At 37.7% G+C, this 18,588-nt stretch overlaps 1 protein-coding gene across 1 annotated transcript in view; it reads right to left on the reverse strand.

Moving 5' to 3' along the window:
- NUDT14 (nudix hydrolase 14) overlaps positions 1 to 18,171 on the reverse strand; it is a 33,066-nt gene extending 14,895 nt beyond the window's left edge. Inside the window, exons 1-2 of the mRNA XM_018082785.2 lie at positions 18,078 to 18,171; positions 3,827 to 3,891 (exon numbers count right to left, since the gene is read on the reverse strand). Of these exons, the coding sequence (XP_017938274.1) occupies positions 3,827 to 3,891; positions 18,078 to 18,094 (82 nt within the window). The 5' untranslated portion in view covers positions 18,095 to 18,171. The remainder of the gene's footprint in view (positions 1 to 3,826; positions 3,892 to 18,077) is intronic.
- Positions 18,172 to 18,588: the final 417 nt, after the last annotated feature.

The raw sequence follows: 18,588 nt of genomic DNA on the forward strand, positions 1-18,588 counted from the left end.
AACTCAAGTTTAATTGACAGCTCTTTGTCCTTCCAGGTACTGGATTTGGCTTGTTATTTCTTAAAACAAGGTCTATAGAGAAGTGAAGTTGCTTAACAGTAAAGTACCACAGTAACTTCTTAAGACCCTGGTCTCTGAGGCAGAGTCTACACTCCAGAAATCAGTGCCTAGGCTCCTTCTGCAATGCTCATTTTGACACCTCAGAAATGAAGAATACCAAGATCAGCACTTGAAAGGGAGATGTCCAGATCAGTCCATTGCCCAAAACCTAATCTTTCTCCAGAAGTTAGAACTTTGAAAGCTGCTTGTCTTAGGGACATCCAGGCCTTTCAATCAAACAGGTAAGGACAGGAGCCTCCATTTCCACTTGAAAGACATGACTAGAGCTCAGTTTTCTTTTTAAAATGCAGCGTGAAGACAGAAAAGAAAAAAATATTCCCTTCCAGCTCTAAGGGACAGATCCCTGAAGGGTGTCTATTGTCATTACTCCAAAAATTTCTAAAAGCTATGACAATTACCATAAATGACAACCACATTTAAGATTTCTCTGAGATGAGCCAAATCCTCTCAAAGTTTTATTTCTATTTTAGTATTGATGTATCCATACAAGAAAATAAAAAAAAGGAACAACACATGCATCCCATTAAAAGCCCTGGGCATCAAAACAGGATGCAGGTAAGACTGTAGGGTACAGAAATATGAAACTGTGACTGACTAACCCTCTTTATAAGTCTGTTGTACCCCTGAAACCCATCCTGTCATTCCATCAGGCACCTGCCATTCCCCTTCTCCCTCAGCACAACTGGGCTCCACGTAGATCAAAACCTACATTCCCAGAAGGACCTAATCCAGCAGTCCTCTTCAGAGCAAAGTCCTGAGATATGGTGACACTTAAAGCCCAGTAACAGCTTTTCTCTGCAGATAAGGAAGAAAAGAAGCAATACCAGCCACTTCTGTGAGAGTCCAAATATTAGAGCATTCACCAAGGAGTCTGATTATGAATTTAATATCACTTGGCTCACAAAGATTCAAACTCAGTTTGTCTCTCATAGATAAGCAAAGCCTAGAAAACCAATCTGCCTGCTTGGGAACAGAGAGTTTCCCATACCTCTCCTGAAGGTGTAAAATGGACTGCACAAGTGATGCACTGGGTGATAAAGAGTTTGGAGAGCAGAAATCAGAATAAAGAGCTCAGCTCCCAGCATAGTCACCCATCCACCAGTCCTGTGCCAGATTGCTCTCGTCTTCCAATGGCTTGTGCTTCTCTGGTAGAAACTGCCCCTTTGTCATCAGCAGGCAGTCTCCTCCACAGTCAGATGGACACGTGCCATGAGCAGCAGCAGCATGAACTCCCAAGCTGTGCCAGGAGAGGTTCAAGTGGGACATCAGGTAGAATTACTTCATTACATTATTTAGTGCTATGGTTTAGTTGACAAGGTGGTGTTCAGTCAAAGGTTAGACTTGATGATCTTGGAGGTCTTTTCCAACCCTACTGACTCCATGATTCTACAACTCAAACAACTGTCTGGCCCTTGTTAAACATATTGACTAATCACCCTGGAGCTACTCAGTTGTAAAAAGTCTCAGAGTGGGAACTTTAGTAGAACTGATACACTTGCCTTCCTTTCTGCAAGCTGGGACAAAGGACAGATGTCTCAACCAAACTCAGCAAATAAGATCACAACTGTTATTCAAAGCAGCCTTGTTAGGTGACTTATACAAGGACTTGTTTGCTATCGAAGAGGAAGAACAGTACAGACTGAGGAGTCAGTGGAGTTTGGCTGACTGGGGAATGTATGCTAGCTCCTCTCAAAATTTCTGAATTCTCTTTGATAGCACCGGTGGTTTGCACCTCCTGAAATGGAACGTGGCTTATTATTCAAATCTTTGATACTGTTTATTTTAAGTCAATAGAAAACCAAACATCACAACCCACTGAAAGGGCATTATACTTACAGTGAAAAAAACCAGGGTGTGTGTTCATAGGTGCTACCCCCGCCCTTCCCTGGAACATATAATTTTATTATACTGGAAAGTGTGTGGTCAATTGACTACCCAAATAAGCATTGCCCAAGACCTTTGCCAATCAGTCACAAGTAAGGAACTGATATGGAAACTATTGTGATATGTGTGTAACTTTCTTCTCTCTGCTCCACCTAAATGTGTGATTTCATGATCATTCAAGATGATCTAAGCCCAGAGCACACTGAAAAATATGGTCCTGCCTCACTGTGTGCTCCTGCCATCCCTCAAGTCAGCATGAATGAACTCCTTCAGGCCAGTCAGGTGAGCTGCCTAGTCCTCAAAACTTTTGTTTGCAGCCATACAGGACCTGTAATGTCACTGCATAAGGGAATGGGGTGGAATGTACAGGCAAGGAGGGATGACTGCCTTTACAAGCAGCACAGACATCAGTGGGAAAACTCGACCACAACACCACAGCCCGAGGAAAGGCCAGCACATGTCACCCAGCACACGTGCAGGGGACGTGCCTGGTGAGTGAGCGGCAGCTGTTCGCTCACAAGCGAGGAGCTGTTGCCTTCCTGGTGGGACCCTGGTAGGATCCAGCAATGAGAAAAGCCCCAGCCTTTGGTTTTGCTTTGTGGAACAGGCACCAAGGCAGACAATAACCATGGAATGGAAATATAATGATAATTACAGGGATGTGAGTAATGTCAGGGCATGGCTGTGATCACTGAACTGCTATAGGGCATCTGACTGGCCACTGTCCCTAAGGGCAGGTTTCTGAGCAGCTCCTGTCTCTGGAATGGTTTAGCTCCAGGAATAGTCCAGTTTTTTGAGGCTGATTTGACACTTCCATACAGATAATGTAATGAATTTTTTCTGCTGAAGTTTAGCTGCTTAGTACACATGTATATGTATATATATATATGCACATGCACGAAGGTTTCTGCCTAAGGTTGCCTCGAAGAGAGCAACAGCTACAGGAGCCATTTTATTTGGCTGTCAAATAAAAGACATTGGATTACTGACAAACAAATAAACACTTTCTAACAGTCAATTAACACTTCCTGAGACACATGCACTGCTAGTGCAACAGTGCTGCACAGCACTGGAGAGGGTGTCCATCGCTGGCAGTAAGAAAGGGCAGTGTGACACTACCCTCGAAAGTTTCCTATAAAGTCTACCATGAACAGTCTTGAAACAGTCTCTTAGCAACAGTCAGTGAAATATCTTGTGATTTCTTTTAATTAACATGCAGAGAATATGCATTTCCTTTAAATTCCAGAAAGTAAATATTACTTTGAATTCAAATAACTGATATAAAGACTCAGAAAAAAAATACATTAACTTAAATTCATAATAACAACTAGTAAAATGAAGCTCTGCACATACTGATGAAAAATCATACAGTCCTGAATTTCTCTCATTTTAAATTCCCAAGTATACACTGCACAGTAAGACAGTAAAAAAAAGGAATATTTAAGACAAAATTTAAAAAAAAAAAACAACACACCAGCTTCTGCTCAGAAGCTGCCTACTAAATACTAGATAGGTCAAGAAGGAACTTCAAATTAAAGCAATTTCTTGCATCGTCATTGTAGAGCTGTTTCTTATTTCATCCAAAAGAGTTCAATAACCAGCCCAAAAGCAGAATGTAAGGCTACCCTGATCACTTGTTTCATCTGTAATGGAAATTTCCCTGGTTAGAAATTGTGACCAACTGAAAAGGACGGGCTATCATAGAAAGAAACAGAATATAGAACAAAGATTTTATCACCACAGATGCACCAACTTTTAACTGCTAACCCCTTAAAAGCTTGCTTCACTACAGAGCAAAAGTAAATCTAAAAAAGAGGATTACCTGGGCGGAACTGCTTCACCAAAACAAAGCACTGCCGGGAAGTATTAAAGATCAGGATTGACACACTGAGGAGGAAGACAAAAAACCAAAAGATCAATGCTTTATGAAGGATTAATGCAGAACTATTAAACTTACATCTTGTGAATTTAATTTTAACTACATAAATACATAGATTTATTACTAAAGGTGCAATGCAGCAAGATGCTTGTCCAAAATCTGTCTAGAGGGATAGATAATGGGTCATGTTCCCAAAGCCCATGAGAATTTACCAAAAATTAAGTCTCTTTTGTCTTCTGCCATGCAAAATAAGCACCAATCAATTCCTTCTTCCCAACAGGAAAAAAAACCCCAAAACTTTCAGTCTAAGAACATTGGTATTACATAGAAAAAAATCCTCAAAATTAAAAGCATTTTCTACTCTTATATCAATCCCAAATTAGGATAGTCAAAATCTTAGGCACAGTGTAGTGTCATTCAGACCAGAGACTTCTGTACAAGCACAGAGCATGTCTCTGTAGCTGCTTACTGAGCTAAGGCCTTAAACCAGACACCATCCAAGTTCAATTCTGAACAGATTTAAACTAGAAGTAGTTTCAAGTGCTACCACATTAATGGTTCTTTGGTTGCTTGAAATACCTGCCATGGGGACACCCGACGGGTTGAGTATTTAGAGATGCTCTAAAAATGTGGAGTACTGATATTCTCTGCACACTCTCATATTTTACTCGTTTAAGAAAATGCAGACAAAAGTCTCTCTCCTTAGTTGGTAGCCCACTGCCACCTGCAAAAACCAGTGCATATTTTGTTCATTACCATGGTAGCATTCTCTCATTTGTTATGCCTCACTCTATGCAACTGGAAAGTTAATTCATTATTCTATTAATTCTACAATGGCTTAGTCTAACAATGGCATATTTGCAGGGTTGAGTCAAACTTTCAACTTTCCTTGTAAAAGACCTTTATATTTATTTTCACTATTTGATTTAATAATGAAGTCACCAGCTGCCAGAGAAACTGCTATTTGATGATTATTAAAAATAATGTTAATGTTTATTATAATAACATATACAAACCAAAACAGAAGGGACAAGTCCAGATGTTAACTTTTATATTCATGGTTGCTATTCTCAAAGACCTGTACTGCATATTGATGCCTCCCTGCCCCAGGAGATGCCATTTGCAGGGAATTTTAAAGCAAATGTTCTAGCCTTCAGAGAGGCTGGAGAACATTCGCTCTGTTTACTGGCACAGGGGTTCTTTCTGGCCTGGACTAGAATATCTGGGAGTTAAAGTGTAGATTGCCAGAAGAAATGAAGTTAAACCATGGACTGTCATATTTTTAAGATTACTTAAATATTATTCTTTTATTTTTTGGTATTTTCTTTTTCCTTACTTGACTGTTCCTTTCCCAATAGGTACTATCTGAGGGCAGACACTGCACTACATAAAAGGGGAAAAGGAATTACTGCTAGTGAACCTCTGTTGTTTTATCCACGAGCCTAAGGATGTGCACTGCCTGAAACTGGAGACAGCAGCAGCCTAAAGCTGTGGATGAAGAGTGAAAGCTTCCTGAAACATATGGCTGCCCTTTACCTTTCTTTACATCCACCACCTCAGGCTCAATCTTCCCCTTGGCTTGTCTTCTTCGTCATGTCTCATTAAATAACTCATACCAACTCATTAAAAATGGCTCAGCTATTAGACATTATTTTTTCCTAGGAGTCAATCACTTGAGATTTTTATGGAACAGATGGGAAAATTAAAAACAATCTGTCAGAATTAAGGAACAAGATCAAATTAGCTGGAAAGGAATAGCAGCAAGTTATTTCAATTGTCTGCTTCTCACACCATCTTGAGATGAGAGGGTACAGAAATGGCACAAATCTGTAGAACTTTCTATTTAATTACTTCTAATTTTCTGAGAGACTGACAACCAATTTTGAACAGAAATTTACATTTTTTAACAAACCACAACACACAAGTTCTAGTATTTCCTGTCACAGTTGGAGAGCCATAGAGGAAAAAGTTAAGAATTGCACCTCCTGAGGAGGAGCGTGACACTGGGAATGCTGTTTGGTGTTTCTTAGTCCACAAGAAACAAAATGACATGAAATATTTCCACAGGTCACCAGGTCTGTAACTTCTGAAAACCCATTTAAGGCTGCCCTTAGGACAGTTTTTTGAGTATTACACAAAGTTAGAGCAAGACATTTCAATAGATCTAAGTGGAGGATCCTCTGAGCCACTGCTTTCAATGGGTTTCCTTATTGCTGCAATGACCCAAACATGCGTGTTCAGCTGTTTGGTCTGGTCTGTAAGAAAAAGGAAGTATTTATCTTCTAGAGTTTGAAACCATCATACCAAGAATTTACTACAAAATTAGTTTCAGATTACTATTTTTACAGATGATACAGGTACAGAAAAGAACTGCTACAAATCCATTAGTAGGTCCAAATACATCTTTCAGTCCTATCATACCACAGGGCACTACAAAAGTATTTGATGTTTCAAGGCAATTCCCTTTAAACTATTACAACCAAACCTAATTTAGGGTATTAGATATGTATCTATAAGCTTTAAAGTGAAGAGTAAACATATAAAATAAAAAATTAAAACATTCACAAGGACTTGTTAGCATCTCCACATATAAAAGATACAGAACAGAAACAAAGCCCAAGCCGTATGTTAGAGAAAAAACACACAGAAGTGCTAGAAAAGAAAGAAATAAAAGCCCAGCCACATTTCCTAAAAAAAGGCAGGAATCCTAGACGAGGATTTAATCTAAAATGGATATCAAAGGTCCTAATGTAGCAACAGGCTTCACGTGCCTCTGTCTCAAACAGGAGCACAAGACCACTTTTTTGTTAGATTTTACAAAGGAAAAGAATACCCAGATATAAAAGGATCACGATGAATCCTAAACTTTCCGCCATTCCTTAAAACAAGCTATGACACCTCTGCACTAAGGAAACACTTTATCAGCTTAGACCTGCTAAGCTTTTCATTTTGTGTGGCAGATTACTAATTTTTACCATAGTCCACAGGTGTGCATCTTTGCTGACTCTTCCCCCAGCAGCTGACATTCAGGGAAATCACTGGTGTGAAAGGGGAGGCCATTAATGCAAAGGGAATGCCACGAGCCACAGACCTGCAGCTGCACTCAGGGAGCACACCCAGCACAACTGCTGCCTGCCAGTGTCACACTGGGTACCTGCCACTGCCAGGGCCTTGACACCTCTGCAGGCAAGAGGTGGCTGGGAAGGAATCCCTTAAAAATGTGCTCTAGGTTTCATTCTGGAGCTGTAATTTGCTTCTGTAAGACACGGAGCACCCTGACCAGTGACGGAGAGTTGGCTTCCCCACACCACATCTGTCAGTGCCTGCATTAGGGACCACAAACAGAGAAAGAACATAGTAAGAGATGACATGGGTTTGTGCAGAGTCTTCCAGGGCTGGTGGAGACCACAGGCCTGCTCAGCCTTCAGCCAAACCCCTCCTCAGCTTCCCTTGCAGTAATTCCTGATCACTTTATACATACAATAAATCACTACTCCAATTACAGCACAGTTTTTCCCAAAGGAAGCATGCAGGTAAACAGCATACTGTGTAATAACATAGGATGCTGTTCTTTCTATAAATATTCGAACAATTAGGGTAGCCTTAAAATATTTTAAGAAAGAGATGTACCTGAAATGTCAGCAAGATATCCCTATTAAGAGCAACCAACCTGTACTTGAGCTTTTATTGTACTCAAGTTCACAGTTAAAGTGTGTCTGGTCTTGTTACCTAACACAATGTGTTCTGAGAGGGATTCCAGTAATTCAGCCAAGGCTCTCACATAGCATTTAAATTTAAATGCTATTTAAATTTAACCATTGAAATTTCAAAGAAAAATCTTACTGAAATAGAGAAATATTATCATTCTCTAATGGATATTTGTCTTCCCTAAAATGTCTAAATCTAAGTGCAGAAATTACATACAACTGACCCATGGACATCTGCAACCCAGGAGTCCAGAAGTTTAATTCCTCCTCCTCCTCTAAAGACTCTTACTGAAGGACAAGATATCCACCTGAATACAACCTTTACAGTTGAAAACACCTCTTGGAAGAGTTTAGAAAATTACTCCATTGTGTGCCACAGAACATTATTTCCACATTTGTTCCTTCCCCCAACGTAGCACAGCTCTGTATTTATTGAATTTATGGTAACTGATGCTTTATGACATTCCAGCCCAGCAGATATTTACACAGAAATACTACTACAACTTCACACTCTCAAACCTGAGAAAGGAAGGTGGTGTTTCATGGAGCGACGTAAAACATTTGACCGCGGCAGTTACGAGGCAGGGGACAGATGAAAACTGACATCCTGTTAAAATGTGCACACACACATATGGACACATGTAAAGTCAATTATTTAGAAATACATCCTAGCAATTAAGATCAGCAAGTAAACTTTGCCACAGCTTCATGAACACACTTGAAGGAAGGTTTCGGGGGTGGAGAATAAGGGGGTTTGTTTGGGGTCTCTTTTTGTGTTTTGGTTTTTTTTTGTTTTTTTTTTTGTCTGAGAGGTTTTTTTGCTCTTTGTTGCTGGAGTTTTTTTTCAGGTAGACATGTAATTTCACCTTATAGTCATCAGTAAGGTAAGCTGTCTGCATGATTTGTCAGTTGTTAACCTGAGCTACAGTTAATCCACAAGCAAATGCTGACACTTACTAATTGCTTTTCATGAGACAAACTTTCAAAATCCTTTAATAAATGAAGATTCACTCAGCCTTTTGTTATTCTTAAATGTGATCCTAATGCAGACTTTAAAAAAGTGAATTTGTAAAACTAAAAAATAATTTAACCCTCCCCCCATGGTATAGTAATAGCAAAGACAAGGACAAGACTCTTGTGTTTGTTGATGAAGTAAGACAATGCTGGAGGTGATGATTTTTAATGACAAACTTGTACTAATAACTAAAATACTAATACACTTAAATAATTGTTGAGGTAACACAGGCAAAGAAACCAATCTTTCTTGAATCATGGGTATGTGTGTGTCACACACAAATTGTGATCTGACATTAACAATGAAAGCAAAGACTTCTCAGCTATTAACCTCAGCCACTTTAACCTACTTTTAAAGGTTAAAAAGTATCTCAAAAGTAGTTTAAAGCCTGTAATACTGTTAAGTGCTGCTTACAAACAATAATCTCAGCTTTATAGGGGAGACTTTAGGAACTAATGATATATGATTTTTAAAAAAACACAACAAACCAAACCAAACTACCCAAACCCATGCAATGCTGTCAGAGCCTGCAATAGTTCAGTTACCATTCTCAAAGAAAACAATGACAAAAGAATGGCAGATTCCAAATAAAAGAGACACAAAAATGGCACAAAAAAGGAATAAAGCAAGAAAGTGATTTAATCAGTTCCTTTGACTCTCAACAGATATTTGGTTTTAAAAATCCTTTGATACAATCAGAAGAAAATAATCAAATGTACTATGCAACCACAGAAATATTTAGAGATGTACTCATTTCAGCTGGAGAGCAGACATACAATATTTTTGCCTATATGGTTCATAAAGGAGAAATTGTCAAGACTTAAAAATCATACTAGAATGAAAGCAAGTAAATAAATAATTTAGATGTCTCCTAATTGTTTTTAGCTTTAAAGTATAATTTTTTCTTCTTCAACTTCTATGAATTTGGCTTTCTTTGTTCATAGAGTGTTGACAAAATGATTTTTCATGCTCTTTTCCATGTCAAGACTAAAATTCCATCTAGTCTTTTTAAAAACACCCCAGATCAGCATTAAAGCACCTTAGTGAACACACATCCTTTTCTTGTTCAAATCTAAAATGACTGTGCTTTCAATTTTAAAGTGATAATCAAAAAAACCCCAAAACTTGTTTGAGAGCCAACATTCCAAAGTAATTCTTTGGGAGGAGTCACCCTTCAGGAGGGCCTACTTCATCTTATTTCAAAATTATTTTTGATGTCCACAAGAAAGAATTGCATTTAGTCCCTGTGTCACTTCTATATTCAAATTAACCATCCATTTCACAGCTGGACATGTCCCTGGAAACTTCTAATGTGGTCTCTAAAGCGCTGTCTTCTTCCTTTTATCAGCACAGCACCCAGTACCTTAAGCCAGAGAAAACAGTCCCTTCACTTTCAGAACTGACATGTAATGAAGCTGTACCCTTTGATTACTCTCCAGTGCAATTCCTTTAGTATCCCAGAGCTTTAACTATAATGTAGATAGTCCTGAGATTAAATGTGTGTGCTTGCACAATCTTTACTGGTTCATTTAAGTCTTCCTTCAAAGAGTTTTGCATTTTTCAAAGGCCAACACCAATCCAATTGGCTGCTTAAAATGCAGCCTATTACAAAAGCAAAGCTATAAGCTCCTGACAAAAACATTCACCCTTTCATACTAATCACAGATAAAGTGGATTTGGCAAAAGATAATTAGAGACATCTAGAAGACTTCTGTATTCTGATGAAGCTTGAATGCTTTCTCAGATACAACGTAAATATTTAATACTAAGTAAAACTAGAATAAAGTGGTGAGCCAGGTATGCTTAAGAAAATAAATGTTACACTGGAAAAAATCAGAAGGAAGATTGGTTTCAGTAAACTGAACTACAGCAGGAAGTTGTTCATGACACCATAAAGCAGGAAGCATATGATCATCAGACCAGTACAAGAGTGAATTAAGAAGTGGTAACAAACCCATATATGTGCACTTTTAAAACATAATTTAGATCTACTTTTTTAAGTAGCAATTCGTACCCAACCAGAGAATATGATCAGGACAACTTCTTTAGAATAAACAATCCTCCCAGCACCCCGTTTTCATATAACAAAGGAAAAAGGAGAAAGCAAATTCAACTGCAAAATGAATGAGACATCAAAGCACGTTGCTCTCAATAACATTCCTTAAGTGTCATATCTTGGCCAGTATCCCAGGATACCCTTGGAAATGACACATTGCATCTCAATGGGTTTCTTTCAACAAAATATTTTAATAAATAAATTCAGGTTTTATGCTAACTTATTTGATTAAATAAAGCTTTGTGGGCATTATGTGCAACAGATGTCAGAGCCTGATGGGCTTTTGTTCCAATTCCTAATTATTTGTGAAACCGCCATTTATAAATGCTATCACATAGTGAGACCAATAAATAATCCACCTAAAAGGCCTGAGTATGACTCCATTCTGAAATGGCAAAAATTAAAGTTTTAAAACAATACCAGGTTTAAGGACAGTTTGCAAAATAACAAGGTCAAGTGTTCTGCCCTAACTAAGGTAAGGGAAACCAGCAACTTCGTTTCTCATATATCAAAACCCAAATATGAGGTGACTAACACAACCTCTGGCCAGGTAAAACTGCACAGTTTCAGTACCATGAGTGAGAAACACAGACTGAGAAACTGGTAGTTGTTCACATTTTCCCCCATTTTCCCATTTCTAGAATAATGGTTTCAATAGTTTCCCCTTTTCCAAGAGATATTTTCAGCTGAAATTCTAAACCTACAGGCACTCCAATTACAGAACATTTCCTAGCTTTCCTAAGATTATTTTTACCAATCCAAATGCAGGTCACGACCACGCTACTGTCTCTAGGCCATGCAAAAACTTTTGGCACTCTTCAGAAAGAACTGGTTTATTTCAAAATCACCTCAAAGCAGAGGGAAGACTCTCCTTGATTCCAGTGACTCTAAGAGAATAAACACATCCATTTCTTTTGTGTATTACTGCAAACGCTAATAGATTAAATCCCTAAAACTGTAAAAACCCAAGATGCTTGTAATCTGGATACTAGAAACATATATTTAGAAATTTATGGCTAATCAGTCAAAACTCTTGTGTACCTGCCTAGTTATAAGAATTTCCATGGATTCCAGCTTTAAAATTAGGCAAACATTTAATTTCCCAATGAAGCAGTGCCCTCAACAGAGATGCTACTGACCTTCTACCCTGTTTCAGTGGCACAGCAGAGAAGAGTTTATATGCTGTATGATACTTTCTTATCAAATACTTTAAAAGGAGAAATGAGAATCTGAAAATTTGGCTTTCAATTTTGTTTTTCTCTCATAACTTTACAGCATCGAATACAGTTATGTTTGCCTCATTGCTATGCTTCTATTTAGATTGGATCCTAAGGTAACAACATAATAAGACATTTTAAAAGACAGTAAATATGCCTACAGAATTCCTGGCACACAGGCAGAGGATCTGTCAAGTCTTTGCTTTAAAAAAAAACCAAAAATGAACAACAAAAAATACAGCATTAAGTGCATTTTATTTGCAAATATCATATGCAAACAAATAGTGTGTAATTACTTGGGTTGAAGGAAATTAATAGGCTACTACATTTTTTCCTGCTAATACCAGGAAAATTATCATTATCTTGATAGCATCCTTGATAGACTGATATCAAGCCTAGACCTGAGCGTTTTCAAGGACAGCAATTACCAAACATGCCTTCCCAGACTGTCTTATTGTTTATTGGTAAAAACATCTTCTTAGTGTTTAATTTAAAAAATACTTTCCACATGATCCACATTTCTTGTTCTGTCATTGATCACTGATGAAATTAAATTATTCCAGCCTGCTCTATAACATTCCTTTACATTTTTGTGATAAGAAATAATTTTTCTCCTCAGTTGTCTTATCCTTTGCACGAACATGCCCAGCCCTCATTACCTTCTCCCAGCTATTATTTCCCTAAACTTTTCATGGTTTTTTTTTGCTCGTTGAACTACATCCAGTTGATTTTAAACAGTGCATTATCTTCTGCACTATCTTTGAAGATAATCAAGAAAATTCCACATCTTTGACACCCTGGAGGAGACATCACAAAGACAGACAAGGTTTACAGCACAACAGCACATCAGTGCATGTAAAAGGCACATGCCACCCAAGAAAGACTTTTTTTTTACCTATAAAGATATTATAAAACAGTATTTTACCCATTTTAAAGCTGCTGTGATAATTCTTGCACAAAGGAAGCATCTGAGTTAAATTTCATGGTGTCTTATAATACACTAGGACATAAACCAGAAAAATACATAGAGGATTAAGTTTCCATAAAGCCCAAATGATCTGGCATATGAAATAGGAGAAGGAATTTAATCCACTCCTATAATGTGGTCAGGGCACATGACTTCCATCCTGTCTCCATAGCTGCCTGCTACAGCCACCGAGCCAGAATAGCAACCCTGGCTCCTCCAGGTCACTCTCCCAGCTCTGGTGACCCGTCCCCTGGCCAGCTCCCATGGCCAGGGCTGGGATGCAGGAGGCTCCTGGTGCAGCTGTTGGGTGGCCACATTCCACACTTCCCCTGTACAGCCACACTCCCCAACCTCAGCAGCAGCCAGACCTCGGCCAGGTAACTCCAGAGCACAGAGGGAACGGATGAATAAATTCATCCTCTCCTTCTGAGTTCTGTTCATTTTTAATTTGCCTTGAGAACCACTTTCTGTTTGCCCCCCAGGGCTGGTACTCACAGGACAAAACATGCAGAGGTGCTGATTGCCTCGGTTTCCTTCTCCCTGTAAACTCCCTCCTGATGGAAAACTACACTTTGCAGTTGTCTTTGCAACTGATATAGTATTAAGCCTTTTTTTCTGAGAGAACAAACTAAATTAGGAATTAGTTTGTTTAAAATATGAAATTAATTAATTTCTTTACTTAAAAGAAGCCAATCTTATAAGGCAGGAACGTTATTTCCGTTCTCTTTTTAGAGAGATAAGAAAAGGCTTTCAGTTTTTTCCATTAAGAATTTTTAAGTAAGGAACTATTACTGAGCCACTGTGACATGTTTTTGAAGGTAAAAGTCCAGCATAAATAGGGTTGAATGCACGTGGAGAGTTTTAAGTTTTTTAGTCCAAATGCCTTTTCCTTGTCACATGATATTTTCAGAGTTGAGAGGAACTCACATAATAATCTTGCACACAATCCAGTCTCCCAGAACTTGTTTCTTGTAAATGTAATGAACTTTACAGTGAATTTTTCATACTTCTAAATGGAGAAGTAGCAATAATTTTACTTTATATCCATTCCCAGTGCAACTGGAAAACTGTCCTTGTAGTTGTCAACTAGCAAAGGTACACTTGTGTCCCTGTTCTCAAGAGTTATTACTCAAAGCACAGAAGGGAGCACATGACTGTACACTGACCTTCATCTGTTCCCAAATTATGTCTTTTAAAAGCCTTGAATCTGTTTAAGGGGAGCTGTTGAAACCTGAAACGAACTTGGTCTATTGCTTTATAAAGTAGATGAATGTAAAACTTAAGTATTACATTTCAGGCTCTTACTGTACTAAATATAGCAAAATTAGGATGAGGGAGAATATAACTGTAACCTGAGTCTGGTTTTAGAGAATAATTTTTTGTTACAGGTATCGATGGTTACTCTGTAATATTTGGTATGTTTCTATTTCTAACAGAAAATCACCACAAATGTTCTCCTGATCAAGATTTTTATTTTTAAAAGCAGAGTCCTTAAAAAAAATTACCAACTCCTCACCCCGCAAATCACACCCCCACCAACTGATAACCAGTTCTGACAGACCCAGGTCTAAAAAGAATCTTGAAATACACCTTGCATCTAAATTTTCATTGTTTGCACTCTGCTTGATTTTCATAAGGATATGTTTAATAATCAGCGAACACATCAGCTGAGTATTAAAGGAAAAATTACACTTAATTGTGCAGTGTGTTAAATAACTGCAGAAAGCATCTTTTGCTGTGTGTCACTGCCTAACACCACAGGCCAGAATTATGTAATGCTTACAAGCACCACCTCAATAAACTTGTTCAATAATTACACTGGAAAAGAGGTAATCAAAGATTTTTATTTTTCTTCGTTCATTTTTAGCAAACTTCACTGCTGCTTCTAATGATGTAATAAAACCTTATAATGAGCTCTGGTAATGTTCATCTGCATGTTTCAAAGAAAGATTAACTAAAATGTAACTCCACAGGACAGCAGTAAACTCCTTATTTTCCAAAAGAAAAAATGGCTTAGAAGTTGACAGATTTCTTGACAAGTTTGCAAATTTTTGACAGTTGTCAGATGGGAACTGTAACATTCATTAAGTAATTAATCTACTTAAATCGTAGAAACCTTCAGGTGGGAAGAGACTTTTGGAGACCATCTGATCCAATCTCCTGCTCAAAATCAGGCTAAATTCTAAGTTAGGTCTGATTTCTCAGAGCCTTGTCCAATCAAGGCTTGAATTTCTCCAAGGATGGGGGTTCCTCAGTCTCTCTGGGCAAAACATTCCAGGACTAAACTACTGCCCATGGGTATGTCCTTGTGTCCTAGGTCTTCCTTCTGTTACAATTTAAACCTAAATATGGTAAGAAATGCTGCTTCTTTTGTCTATGGACTCAGTCGACTTCTGACAGCACAGGTTTTGAAAGTTTGCCTTGGCAACAGTTTATTGTGTGACCAGTAATAAACTGCAGAAGACTTTTTTCTAAGTGGCATGGAGGAATTAAGAATAAGCAATTACTTGTTCAACATAAATTACAGAGGTGACTCCAGGACTGATACTCTAGTTCTGAATGGTGTTGGTCTTACAAAAGCTTGGGAACCACACACTGTAGACTCATGCCCAGATCTGCAATAAATAAAAAGAAAAAAAAAAAAACAGAAAAAAGCCTCCCCCTGTAATACCTAATAACAACTCTTCTATTTTAGCTCGTGCTTGTGGTACTCCAGCCTGCATACAGTTAAATGATCTCGCTGTACTGCAATATATAGTCACATTTTAAAAGGTGACTCACACTTTAGGCAAATGAAGTGACTATTGCAGTCCTCATGTTTTTGTCTTTATATAATTTAATCAGCTGTTCATCTGAACAGTTGGAAAGGATACATTTATACGACAATAACTTAATCTCTCGTGGTAAATATTTTCCTGTATCAAGTCTATCTTCTGATACAAATCTATTGAATATTGGCTTATCTTGACCTAATTTGAAATGAGAAAGAACACTGGGGTCCCAAAGGAACCCAGCACACACTGGGTTCACTGTCACACAGCAAGGAAGTCAGCCTTAAGCACATTTACTTGTGCTGCTGAAAGAGGATGACAGACAAAGACATGAGTTAGACACAATATCTGGTTTTATATTATTAGCACAGTTGTAGGTTTTTTCTTCAGCAACAATAAATCCATTCTACATATCAATTGTATGCAAATGTATAATATATACATATATGTACTTTACAGATCTGACATTCCAATGCATATGTTCAATTTAGGTAAACAGCTTTATTAAAAAAGGCTGGTTTTCTTTGAGCATTTAACAGTATTACGGCACTCTCAGAGGTAGCACAACTTCTGAATACTTCTGAAAAAATATTAAGAAAAAGGGATTTTATCTATGGAAAACATCTACAATCTTCCTCAAGCAGACATAAGCGCTAGGAAATCCTGACCAACAGGACATGTGTCCTGGAAAGCTCTCCTCTTCTTCAAGATTTATTCTTCATCAAGGGTAAAGAACACTTAAGAGCTCTCTAAGTATGAAGTCCTCTATAATCCTCAGCAACTAGTTAATGTGACTTTTCCATATAACAAGCACCACAGCTGCACTACTAAGATACAGCAAAATGTAGGGCTTTAATGCATTATAAGGGATTTTGAACCCGACTAATGTATCTCATAATAATTGGCTTCCCAGTCACAAGTAGAATTTATGTGAAACCACGGACTTCCTACACAGAAAGTTCACATTATTACCTCTGGTGTCAGAAGCTGCAATGAATTTCCTCATGAAAGAGTGTTAGACATTCTGCAGTTCAACAGTAGTCACTAATAAGTTCGGGTGGCAGCTGTTGTGCATCTGAAGCTAACAAATGTTATGTGACCAGAGATGACTGGCATGACATGTGGCCGTAGCCTTTTTATAAAGTTATGTTCTCAACTATTTTAAAAATGCCCACAAAAGTCCTTCAGAAATACTGTTCCCAAGAAGTTCATGGAAAACTGATCCTTTAATACTTACCCCACTCCGTTAGTTGCATATATTCACACGTTATCACACAGTGATAAACTAAAGTTTAAACAAAAATAGTAATACAAATTCATCCTTAAGTCATGTTCCCAACACTGTGACTTGAGGTTGGATTCATTTGCTACAATGGGCATATATTAGATTTCCAGCAATCAATTATCATTTCAGCCTTTGTATCTGTGATCATAAATTCAGGCACATGCCCATATGGACAGACAAAGTGCAAAGACAGAACTGTCTTCCAGAAAAATTCCAAAAGCAAGTGTGAAGTTCAGTAATGAAATATCACTCCCTACTCTGTCCTAGTTTCAAGCAGTACAGGCATTTTTAGTCTACCTAATACTTTCCCAGTCTTTCTGGAAATTTTACTTTCATAATCTCTATATTGATAAAAAGTGTTGTTAGCATTTTATGTCCCTCACAGGCACCTACACACAAAGAGACTCATGTAAGGATTTAGAGGGTTCCAACAGAGCACAACGTCCAAAAATGCAACTGATTTTACTTACTTCATGCACAAGAAAAACACATCTCTTGACATGGTTCTGGTTATGTCACAAGTGGTTTTTTGCCATTAGTGTTTTGCACCACTTTTTACTTTTAATAAATTTAGGAAAGCTTTTTCTAGGAAAATTTTGTTACCTATGTTTTTTATTTTTATCTTCCATGAGCAGATTAACTAAACTATTTATATGTCTTTTTCTAAAAGACACATAAATACTTTAGTTTTTAATAACTCTGAGACTAGGTCTGTTTCATATATACCTTATTTGTTATAATCTTGTATGAACTGATCTTTGAAGTCAGGAGTTAGTTGCTTTTCTTCCCCAGCAGAAGAAATACAATTAGAAAGACAGAAGAAAGTCCTTCCTTCAGGTGATATATTCCCACTCAAAAAAGAAAATTTCATACAATCCAAACTTTCATTTGTATCTTCTCTGTAATCACTAAAATGTACAGTACATCATGTGCTAAAACTCTAATATTTAAATAGTCAGGCGCAGACAAAACTTACTGAAAACATAAACCATGAGATTTTAAAACTTCTGCTAATTCCGTCTAAAACAGTGAAGGATTACCTGCAAGTATAACAAAAGAAGTGAGAATTGAAGAGAAATTTGGAGGGGAAAAAACATCACCAGTTGATCAATGGAAGAGACTACAGCACGAAATACAACATAAAGACAATGGGAAATAACGTGATTCCATCGTTACCTGTCATGTGTTCTCATAAAATCCCAGAACTTCTTCGTACCATTCTGGGGAGAGAAAAAAATTTAAAAATCCATCAGTCAAATTAATTCCAAGTGAAAAAATTACTATAATGGAATTTAATAAAATTGAACAGGCATTTCTTTAAAAACTTAGTATAGCTGGTTTTATTTATGAGACCATCCTTCTTTGTTTTGACAGTAAGTATTACAGGTGCTGAGAACTGTCTCAGGACAGTTCAAAATCTCAGATCCACAATATCATGATGACAGCTAATGCAAGATTATTGTAGTCTTCAGGCCCAATTTTGGCCACAGCATCAACTTCAGATGTCTAAGCTAATCATTCAAGGTGTCAGGAAGCTATAAACAGCCACGTTTTAAACTGTAAAATAACCCATAGATCTATGTTTTTCCATGTCCAGAAATGGTCTGGTGTGGACAGCTCAGCATTTACCTCCTAACCAAACTCCTTTGGGATCCAGGAACAAGACATCCTTCACTCTCACCCCTTA

This window comes from Manacus vitellinus, unplaced genomic scaffold, assembly GCF_001715985.3.
Source record: "Manacus vitellinus isolate BGI_N305 unplaced genomic scaffold, ASM171598v3 scaffold_6_pilon, whole genome shotgun sequence".
NCBI classification, from domain to species: domain Eukaryota; kingdom Metazoa; phylum Chordata; class Aves; order Passeriformes; family Pipridae; genus Manacus; species Manacus vitellinus.